General features: G+C 45.7%; 1 protein-coding gene across 1 annotated transcript; it reads right to left on the bottom strand.

The window, feature by feature from the left end:
- Nucleotides 1-1,101: 1,101 nt before the first annotated feature.
- Nucleotides 1,102-10,932, bottom strand: LOC126471318 (uncharacterized). Its single transcript, XM_050099440.1, has 3 exons — nucleotides 10,898-10,932; nucleotides 10,547-10,836; nucleotides 1,102-1,289 (listed from the first exon to the last, which is right to left on the bottom strand). The coding sequence occupies exons 1-3, from the start codon at nucleotides 10,930-10,932 to the stop codon at nucleotides 1,102-1,104; spliced, it is 513 nt and encodes a 170-aa protein (XP_049955397.1).
- Between the last annotated feature and the right edge of the window lie 661 nt (nucleotides 10,933-11,593).

The raw sequence follows: 11,593 nt of genomic DNA, 5'->3' as shown, positions 1-11,593 counted from the left end.
TACGAACAGATGTTTGGCTTCGCAGTGCTTCAGCTGGCGCTACAGTTACAGGTGTTCGCATACTGCTGACAGTGCGGAAATACTGATAGGCTTGGCCGGCCGTGATGGCCGAGCGATTCTAGGCGCTACAGTCTGGAATCGCGCGACGGCTACGGTCGCAGGTTCGAATCGTGCGTCGGGCATGGATGTGTGTGTTGTCCTTAGGTTAGTTAGGTTTAAGTAGTTCTAAGTTCTAGGGGACTGATGACCTCGGAAGTTGAGTCTCATAGTGCTCAGAGCCATTTGAACCATTTTTTGAACTGATGGGCTTATCATTTCTTTTGGAACCGGGATTGTGGCCAACATTAGGAATGCCAATGATCCAAGCATTTTCGATGTTGTTGTTGACTCCTCCATTCAATGAATGATGAAGAACGCCGCATCATGTGTTACAGAGTCTGGAGACATCTGATAGATAAGTAGATTCATCAACTGGTCAGGACTACTAGTTTCTGCGAGCTGACGTGCTTTTCCACCTCAGCTGTAGCGACTGATAGTGTGGTATCTAACTCCTCGGGCTATCGTTCCAAAAACACTGGAGGGCGGTTGCCCCTGTATATGCATTGCGATGTGGACCTGTTGTCCAACTTGAAATCGCGTTATTTGTTCGCTGGGCCTTGGCTGTTTTCCAGGCCGAGTTGTCAAGTCGCAGTGATTCGACTTCATCATGCTATTCTTGCATTCATTGCTTCTCCACTGCATCGTTCATTTCCCAGCTCAGTCGATTCAGCTAGCATTTGGTAACTGGATTTCTTTTTGTCTCCTGCCATTCGAAGACATTACTGTTGTATTCCGATATGAGAACTAGAATGTATTACAACAATTGTCGAAAATTGTCTGATGGGGCGTGAGAACACTGTACATGATGTGCAGTGCTGCTGCGGCAGCCTTTACATCACGTAGCAGTCGGTGGTGTCCTAGTGGTCGTCAGGTGAACACAAAGGTAATCCGGCCTATATACCTATTAACGGTGACGGTGGTACATTTCAGTCAAGGAGAGGTGCCTGGTGTTTCGGTGGTACCCATGTGTCGACTGTCGTTGCGCCGTTCGTTGCAGACTTGTCAGAGGATTAGCACGCGCAATTTGCAGCTTGCATGCTGATGCGACACCCCCGGGATAACAAGGCCGTCCAGCAGTGTTGGTGACGTCACACTAAGCGGCCTATAGCCGACGCAGTAGTCCACGGACACCTCCGTACAGACGCGCCTGATGCTAACCATCTTCTGTCCGTCATACAGAAAGGAGCGAACTATAATTCGAACCAAAGACCAAATTATATATATTCTTGTAAACAGCATAAAGGTTCATAACGAAATACCGATTACATGTACGGGCAGGAATAAGTTTAATCGATTGAGGAACTTTGCCACTATTTTATAATTGTCAGAACACTATTTAGCTTTAAAACTCGCATACAGGTGGTGACAAATGCCAGCTGTCAGCAGGACTTAACATTTTCAAGCTATTACATTGAAAGTAAATTATCTTAAACACTGTCATACATAGCAAAACCCTCACAACTTTCGTTTACAATAATGTAACAAGAGTTCGCTTTATCTCACAAAACTTATGACTATTGTGAATTTACTTATATGGTCATGGTGACAGCAATTTTCAAGAATTTTTACAAGTGTATCCCCAGTAATAAAGAATGGAAACAAAAGATAGATATCAAATATTCTCCTTTTAACATAGACGTCACTGAGCACAAGATTCTGTCTTGCACTGTGATACTAAGGGACTGCTATTTCCTTTAAGAAAAGCCTGACAATTTGCTATTGAAGATACACTTCTTGAAACAATATTAAAAATGCTATGAAAGGTAAGGAAATGAAAAACAACCAAGTGCATTACATGTAAGAATGTGAGCAAAAGGCTGAGGCTCTCTTTACTTACCATTTTCAATCTCTCTACAGCTTTTCCACGTAGAAATCACCAACTGCAAGTCTCATTATTGCTGTCTGTTACTAACAAAGTGCTTTTCTATTTAGAAAACCTGACAATTTGATCTTCATTCTGGTACTGAAGATAAACACTTTTCAGAGGAGTTCTGGAACCTATTCCTGCCCGTATATGTAATCGGTATTTCGTTATGAACCTTTATGCTGTTTACAAGAATATATATAATTTGGTCTTTGGTTCGAATTATAGTTCGCTCCTTTCTGTATGACGGACAGAAGATGGTTAGCATCAGGCGCGTCTGTACAGAGGTGTCCGTGGACTGCTGCGTCGGCTATGGGCCGCTTAGTGTGACGTCACTAACACTGCTGGACGGCCTTGTTATCCCGGGGGTGTCGGCTGATGTCTGGCTACACGTGTGTTTCACACACAAAGCGGTTATATATGAGTTTATCCCGAAGGCACTGGCGAAACTCGACTGTCGGCGAACAGATGACATAGGCATTCGACAAGCAAATCTCCGTACGACGCCGATGCCCCATGTGGGACTCGGCCTGTAGTGCTGTCGACCTGGAAGGCGGCGGTAATTTCAGTAGCGCCATGCTGCGGAACGCTCTGTATTACCTATACAAACAGCCTGAGCAGTGTATTTTGCCGGAGAGAGAACATCATGTTGGCCTGGGCAGTCTTTGTTGGATGGAGACAGGCGCCGCTGCTGGGCTACGGATTCTACTGCAGCCCGCACAGGATTCGCAACGGGAAGACGACGGTGCAAATGCCAGTACGACCGTCCATATTTAGGTTAGGACGGACGGTTCCTTTGAAACGGGCACACCCGAATTACTCCCCCATTCTTTCCTAACCCGAACTTGGGCTTCATCTCAAATGACGGCGATCTCGACGGGACATTAAGTCTAACTACTGTCTCTTTACTTATGGTGCAGCTGCTGAAGTTCTTCTTCCAGAAATGGCTTCTGAGCTTTGTTTTGTTCCCTCGCCTGGACATTCTACGAGTTGTCGTACGGCACGTTAGACGTCAGGTGGCAAGTTGGAGTACGCCAATGTCTACAGGCACAAGAATGGATCGAGGGTTTGGTTCTGCCGGCAGTGATGGCCGAGCAAACCTAGGTGCTTCAGTCCGGAACCGCGCGACTGCTACGGTCGCAGGTTCGAATACTGCCTCGGGCATGGATGTGTGTAATGTCCTTAGGTTACTTAGGTTTAAGTAGTTCTAAGTTCTAGGGGACTGATGACCTCAGATGTTAAGTCCCATAGTGCTCAGAGCCATTTGAACAATTTTTGGTTCGGTTCTGGGTGGGGGTAACCATTTCTTAATGCCTCTGTCGCTGCCCACCCCTCTCACCCCGCGAAATATAACATGTCGTCACCCCGTCTCCTGTTGACATGCCATAGATTTGTACGATTTTAATAATAATAATGTCAAAATGTATAAAAATGTTTTTATATAATAGTAATTTGTCACTTCAGAGACAGTACACTGCTTTAGCGTAACATCGAAGAAAATGCAATTCAGAAAAAAATATAGCCTCTGAAAATTATGCGTCCAAAAGGTTGACAAGTATCTGTGTCACGCATTGAATTTTAAAACTATAACAACAACCATTTCTCACGAGGTTGGTAACGTCGTACTTTACACAATATAAAATAAAGTGCGCTCTCACAGTTACCAGCATTCAAAAAAATGGGTCAAATGGCTCTGAACACTATGGGACTTAACATCTGAGGTCATCAGTCCCCTAGAACTTAGAACTATTTAAACCTAACTAATCTAAGGACATCACACACATCCATGCCCGAGGCAGGATTCGAACCTGCGACCGTAGTAGTGGCGCGGCTCCTGACTGAAGCGCCTAGAAACGCTCGGCCACCGCGGCCGGCTACCAGCATTCCACCAACCACTGTGGCTGTGAATACGTGTCTGTAAGCTGTAAATTTACCCGTGTATAAATGAGAGGAATGTTCTTTCACTTATTTCCGCCTACGTTTGGGAAGCCAGGTACTTTTCGTGTTTCACTTTTAATCTTGCCTTACTCAATTGTATGTGAAATTCCAGTTCTAACTGTAGACTCATTTTAGAGACTTAGTTTGTATACTACTTTATTCTCTAAAAGTTAACTGTGATATCTGGAAATTGATATATGCGTTAAAAAAGTAACGGGGATTTTGTACTTTCGGGTGTCGTATTTGTCCTATCCGCGCGAATTTTTTCGGTGTTCTGTTGATAAACATGTATGAGTAGTATCTGTACAATGTTAGCCATATTGGATATTTAGTCTGTTGTCAGCTCAGAAAAATGTATCAGTAGAGCTCCACCTCCTACGAGAGTGGTTACTAGCAGCAGTAGGAGCAGCTTATCTGCTGTACACAGTTTGTATACATCGCTAAGCTTAGTGGTATCCTAACTTACTTCTGAGCAGAATGGATAGTAGCTGATTATTTAGCTGTTTCAGTAGTGTTAACAGTATTTGTTTGTCGTGTAAGACTTAGCGTTTTTTTTTTTAACCGTTTGTGTTGAATGATTCTGATTTTTATTGCAGTAAACAGTTCAGTTTGGTGTTATTCTAACTTACTTCTGAGTATAAGTGGGCAGTAGCTGACTATTTAGCTGTTTCTAGTAGTGCTCTTCATTTTTGGTGTAAGAGTTAGAATATTACCCGATCTGAAAGGCAAAGCTCCCGAGTTCGAGTCTAGGTCCGGCACACAGTTTTAATCTGCCAGGAAGTTTCATATCGCCGCACACTCCGCTGCAGAGTGAAAATCTCATTCTGTTATTCGATAGTTTGTGTTGAGTGAGTCTACTCTGTAGTGTGTGCTTTTTTTGTATTTTTTGATATCGTATTCAGTTTTCCTATACAGTAAGATATGGGTAGGGTTTGTGTTCGTTGTGAGCGGGCAGAAGGAGAACTGGGTGCTGCCTGTAAACAGCTGGAAGCTGTATTGGCCATGGTCGACAGGCTTCTGGCTACTGCTCAAATCTGCGATGACGTGGAAGCGCCAGTGCCGAGATCTGCAATGCCTGTTGTGCCGTTGTAACCCCCCCTGGTGACCTGGATGTCGCTGCGTCTTCAGATGGACAACGTCTGACCAGTCCATCTTCACTCGATCGTGAGTGGCGCACAGTGATTGGATTGCGCGTCACTGGGCAGAAGGCAGAAAAGGAAACGGGCCGCGTGGCTGGTTCCTTGTGCCTTAACAACAGGTACATTGTGCTACCCAGTGTTGAGCCAGTAGGGGATGCCTCTCCTGTTGGGCCATTGGCTGATTTTCCTGCCCAGTCCCGACAAGTGTAGACGGTGGGTATGCTAGTAATTTTGAGCTCCGACGTTAGGTGGGTAATGGAGCCCTTCGGGGAAATAGGAGGCAGGACGGGAAAGGATGCCACTGTGCACTCAGTAAGTTCGGCGGCGTAGAGAGGGGATGTCGTCTGAGACGTGGCCATGCCAGCGGCTGTCGAGGACACGGGGACCATCTGGCTAAAAATATTCGCACATGGGAGCATGAATGACGCCTGCCACTTGGGTTCTGAGGCCATCCTCAGTTCCTTTCGGCGGCTGGCTGATTTGGTGAAGACTACTAGCATCACGTGCAGGCTGCAGGCTAAGCTGACTGTGGCGTCGTACACAGGGTCGATCGCTGTCCTATGGTTTGGAGCAGAGTGCAAGGTCTAAATCAGAGGTTCAGACGCTTCTGCGGCGGTATCGGATGCGAATTTCTCATGCTCCGCTATCGGGTGAAAAATTGTAGTGTTGCCCTTAGTTGGTCAGGCGTTCACTACATGCAGAACGTGACAACTAGGATAGCGGAGTACGTATGGCGTGCACATGGGTTCTTATAGGTAGAGAAACTCCCCTCCCCTTGGAATCAGAGACGAATTGACTCCATGCATCGAAGCTGCATCAGCTGCAGTATCCTCAGAGAATGCGCGTTCTCGATCAGATATAGAAAAGATTAATATGATATTAGTAAACTGCAGGAGCGTCCAAGGAAAAGGCTCAGAATTAGTGTCGCTTACTGAAGGTTATAATGCACAAATAAAGTTAGGAATAGAAAGCTGGTTGAAACTGGAAAAGGACAGTAACGAAATCATAAGCTCAAACTGGAACATTTATTGCAAGGATAAGCTAGTCTCCAATGGCGGCGGTGTATTTATTGTAGTAAAGAATTCGACAATATCCAGCAAGGTTATCATGAATTCCGAATGTGAATTAATCTGAATAAATCTGGTTACCATCAAATGTGAGCCAAAAATGGTAATCGGATGCTTTTATAGACCCCCTGGATTAGGCGGGATTAGGAGCGGTAGTGGTAGAGCACTTCAGAGAAAAATTGCAGAATATTGTTAATAATTTACCCGATTAGCTCGGTGTAATAGGTGACTTCAACATGCCAGGTATAGATTGGGCTAGTCACGCTATCAAAACTGGTGCCAGAGACAAGAATACGTATGACATTATTCTGAATGTCTAGTCCGAAAATTACTTCGAGCAGATAATCAGAGTACAATCTCGAGAAGGAAATGTCTTAGACATCCTGGTTACAAACAGACCTGAAATTAATAAATCAGTTGACGTAGAGGAAGGTATCTGTGATCATAAGGCTGTGTTGGCAACTATGACTATTGGTAGAAGAAGGAATTTTAAGAAAGGTAGGACAATATTTTTCCTTAGAAAGAGTGACAGGATACAATCGTCAGAGTATCTGAGTACTCAACAACAAATATTCAGTGATGAGGAAGGAGATGGGGAGCACAAGTGGAAAAAATTCAAAAGCATCTTTCAATTTGCCTTAGACAAGTATGTTCCGAGTAAGGACTTAAGGGATAGGAAAGATCTACCGTGGTTTAATAGCTGTGTTAGAAAACTTCATTTCAGATTCAAGAGAAGGCTAAACATAGCTGTAAAACTAAATCTGAAGGAAAGATGACATCGCCATCGGGGAAGACATCAAGCGTGATGGGATACAGGTGGTCCGCAGCTGTCAGCGAGTCTTCGATCCCATGGAAGTGCAGGAGAATGTCTCCCACTGCATAATACCGCTCCTAACAGGCTAAGTCCGTGCAGCGCTGCACGTCACCTCGCTGCCGGCGTTTGTGGAGATGACCAGAGACCTAATGTAGGAAAAATGGGTCACCCGAAGTACCGAAATGTTTCCATTGATCGGCGCCCGAATCCTGATGGTCCCGTGCCCACGGCCGTCGTTAATTATATGACCTAGTAGATAGTGTCGGAAGTTCCATGCGGCTTTTCGCGGATGATACTGTAGCAGACAGAGAAGTTGCAGCATTAGAAAATTGTAGCGAAATGCAGGACGATCTGCAGCGGATAGGCACTTGGTGCAGGGAGTGGCAACTGACCCTTAACATAGACAAATGTAACGTATTGCGAATACATAGAAAGAAGGCTCCTTTATTGTATGATTATATGATAGCGGAACAAACACTGGTAGCAGTTACTTTTGTAAAATATCTGGGAGTATGCGTGCGGAACGATTTGAAGTGGAATGATCATATAAAATTAATTGTTGGTAAGGCGGGTACCAGGTTGAGATTCATTGGGAGAGTCCTTAGAAAATGTAGTCCATCAACAAAGGAGGTGGCTTACAAAACACTCGTTCGACCTATACTTGAGTATTGCTCATCAGTGTGGGATCCGTACATGGTCGGGTTGACGGAGGAGATAGAGAAGATCCAAAGAAGAGCGGCGCGTTTCATCACAGGGTTATTTGGTAAGCGGAATAGCGTTACGGAGATGTTTAGCAAACTCAAGTGGCAGACTCTGCAAGAGAGGCGCTCTGCCTCGCGGTGTAGCTTGCTGTCCAGGTTTCGAGAGGGTGCGTTTCTGGATGAGGTATCGAAATTAGAGAGATTCAAGCTCGCACGGAGGCTTTCCGGCAATCGTTCTTCCCGCGAACCATACGCTACTGGAACCGGAAAGGGAGGTAATGACAGTGGCACGTAAAGTTCCCTCTGCCACACACCGTTGGGTGGCTTGCGGAGTATAAATGTAGATGTAGATGTAATTGACGATGCCATTAGGTCAACATGTGAGCACATGGAGGTGATATGTTGCGGAACTCCGTTTTCAACAATGTACAATGAACTGTGTGCTCCGAAAAACTTGTGCGTGCCCCAGCATTGTGCTCTTTCGTCACGGATGTCGCAGATCACCATCTATCCTACTTTACAGAGCAGATAAGCCTCCGAACCCCACGTTCTGTGAAGAGTCATGGACGTCGAACGATTTAGCGCCTAGTGGTAGTTTCACTGTCCTACCTCGTTCCGTAGATGTTCACGACAGTAGCACATGAACATTCGACCAGCTTCGCTGTTTTCGAGATAAACGTTCACAGGCTCTGCGTAGTAACAATTTGTTTGTTCGACTTAATAAGATCTCGTTCTGCAGGTACACTCGAGGTACCGGGTGATCAAAAAGTCAGTATAAATTTGAAAACTTAACAAACCACGGAATAATGTTGATAGAGAGGTAAAAATTAACACACATGGTTGGAATGACATGGGGTTTTATTAGAACAAAAAAAGAAAAGGTCACAAAATGTCCGACAGATGGCGCTGGACAGCAAAACGTCAGTGACTGCACACGACAATCGTGTATAAAAGGAGCTGTAATGATAGAGAGAATCAGATGCGTCAGCAGTCGTAGCATGTTGAAGTTACGCGAAAAGGCGCTTTTAGTGAAGCTGTATTATCAGAATGGGGAATGTGCTAGTTCAGCGTTACGATCCTATCGCCATAGGAAGGGGATTCGAACGGGTAAAGGTCCGTTGACAAATGCAGCTATGGCGAGAATGATTTCGAAGTTCGAAGCCACGGGTTGTTTAGACGATAGACCCCGTAGTGGCTGACTGAGCACAAGGCGTAATGCTGCTGAGACAGTTCAGGAAGAAATGGAGACTGTAGCGGGTTCGTCTATGCACGGGGAAGTCACCGCTCGTGCAGTCGCACGTCGCACCAGTATTCCATACACTACTGTTTGGTTGGCACTTAGGCGTACCCTCCGATGCTATCCGTGCAAAATCCATCGGTATCATGAACTGTTACCTGGCGATTTAGTGAAGCGGAGGGCATTTCCGGTGTGGGCGTTTCAAAAGATGGAAAGATGGCGGAAGATGACGATTGGGTGAGTAACGTGTTGTGGACCGACGAAGTTCATTTCACGCTCCGAGGGTCTGTCAACGCCCACAGGTGCAGAATTTGGGCTACCGAAAATCCTGTAACTGTCATGGAAACTCCACTGCACGAGGAGAAAGTCACGGTATGGGTTGGGTTTAGCACATCTACCGTTATCGGGCCTTTTTTCTTCGAGGAAATGCGTGATTCTAGTTTTGTAACTGCTACCGTGACGGGTGAGAGGTACGCCGATATGTTACAGAATCGCATCATCCCCAGCCTGGCTGATAAACACCTGCTGGAACGTACGATGTTTATGCAGGATCGCGCTCCACCCCATATTGCTAGATGCGTGAAAGATCTCATGCGCGCGTCGTTTAGTGATGATCGTGTGCTCAGCCGCCACTTTCATCATGCTTGGCCTCCCAGGTCCCCAGACCTCAGTCCGTGCGATTATTGGCTTTGGAGTTACCTGATGTCGCAAGTGTATCGTGATCGACCGACATCTCTAGGGATGCTGAAAGACAACATCCGACACCAATTCCTCTCCATAACTCCGGACATGCTTTACAGTGCTGTTCACAACATTATTCCTCGACTACAGCTGTTGTTGAGGAATGATGGTGGACATATTGAGCATTTCCTGTAAAGAACATCATCTTTGCTTTGTCTTACTTTGTTATGCTAATTATTGCTATTCTGATCAGATGAAGCGCCATCTGTCGGACATTTTTTTGAACTTTTGTATTTTTTTGGTTCTAATAAAACCCATGTCATTCCGAGGATGTGTGTCATTTGTACCTCTCTATCTACATTATTCCGCTATTTATTCAGTTTTCAAATTTATACTGACCTTTTTGGTCACCCGGTATTACGCTCTGGACTTGACTCCGATATTACCTGATTTCCGATTCGTCATTGACGACATTGTCGCAGATGGGATGGTGTCAAAACTGTAACGAAATGTGGGAAGCGGTAGATAGGTGGATTTTTTGGTAGTATCTTATCGTCCATCACAACATACGCTATGACATTAATGTAACCAGTACAAGTACTGTGTGTTTTTGCTATTAAATGATGCTTTTCTTGTTAAAAAGACTCTATGGGTAAAACTATCAGCTCAGAGATGTGTAAGATAAATAATGTTGGAACGTGTACTTATTCATACAGATTCTCTTAGCTGTTGCTGGTCTTTGCCAGGTGACAAACACTTATAACTCACCGGCTTCATCTAATACTGGTAGCAATGTGTTCTTATGCTTCTCTTTCTTTTAACGCTCGCATCTTAAGAGACAGCGCGAGTTATCAGACGAAGGGGTTCGCACGTGTTGCTAACCGTTGCTGCTACAGACGCCCACAGGTCAGTAATTCCACCCATCTCTCAGTTTGCATAGGACGTTCCCTGAGGGTACTTGGAACCAGTGAGACGGCTCTTCCCCGGGACCGGCGGATGCATGTACGGAGGTGTGTGGGGCGGTCGCGGCCCGGGTCAATTCTTCTGAAGGCTGGCGAGAGGCGGTGGGTGCCGGGAGAGTCGTCGGTGGCAGCGGGCGGCGGAAGTGGAGGCGGCGCCGGAGGCGGACGTGTGTGAAGATGGTGGAGACGGCGGCGGACGTCGGTGTAGGCGGTGGGGGAGGCTACGGACGTCCGTGTCGTAGGTGGGGGTGGAGGCGGCGGTTGCGGCGGTAGTGCCGGCGGAGGTGGTGGCCCGGGAGTGACGGGAGCCTGCGGCCGCTCCCGTAGTCCGCTGCTGCCGCGGCACGGAAAGAGACGCTCATCATCTCGTCATACATTTGGTTGTATACTCTTACGAGGTATAGGCTTCCCGTTTTCTTCCTGCAGTCATTGTGCATAGCACGGTTGCAGTCTGAATCACATTGGTGGTAGGTTAATTGTTCTTTAGAGAATATATGTAATAAATAACAGACGGTGGTCTCTAAGGTCGAATTTTTATGGTATAGCGGGACTGGTATTACATCCTCTATGGTTCGTTGACTTCGTATGTAGGGAGAGTTTATTTTTGCCGTTGTTCAGTCTTATTTGTCTCTAGCAAGGACGTTCATATTTCGGATTATCTCCGCATACACATCTATATCTATATAGAGGCTCCGCAAGCCACCGTACGGTGCGTGGCGGAGGGTACCCTGTACCACTTCTAGTCTTTTCCTTTCCTGCTCAACTCGCAAACAGAACGAGGGAAAAAGCAACTATGGGTCCGCATCAGCCCTAATTTCTCGTATCTTGTTTTCGTGGTCCTTACGCGTAATGTACAGGGTGATTCAAAAAGAATACCACAACATTAAAAATGTGTATTTAATGAAAGAAACATAATATAACCTTCTGTTATACATCATTACAAAGAGTATTTAAAAAGGTTTTTTTCACTCAAAAACAAGTTCAGAGATGTTCAATATGGCCCCCTCCAGACACTCGAGCAATATCAACCCGATACTCCAACTCGTTCCACACTCTCTGTAGCATATCAGGCGTAACAGTTTGGATAGCTG

The sequence above is a fragment of the Schistocerca serialis genome, chromosome 3 (genome assembly GCF_023864345.2).
Source record: "Schistocerca serialis cubense isolate TAMUIC-IGC-003099 chromosome 3, iqSchSeri2.2, whole genome shotgun sequence".
NCBI lineage: Eukaryota > Metazoa > Arthropoda > Insecta > Orthoptera > Acrididae > Schistocerca > Schistocerca serialis.
Note: the sequence above shows the minus strand (reverse complement) of the source record. Positions and strands in the feature narration are given on the sequence as shown.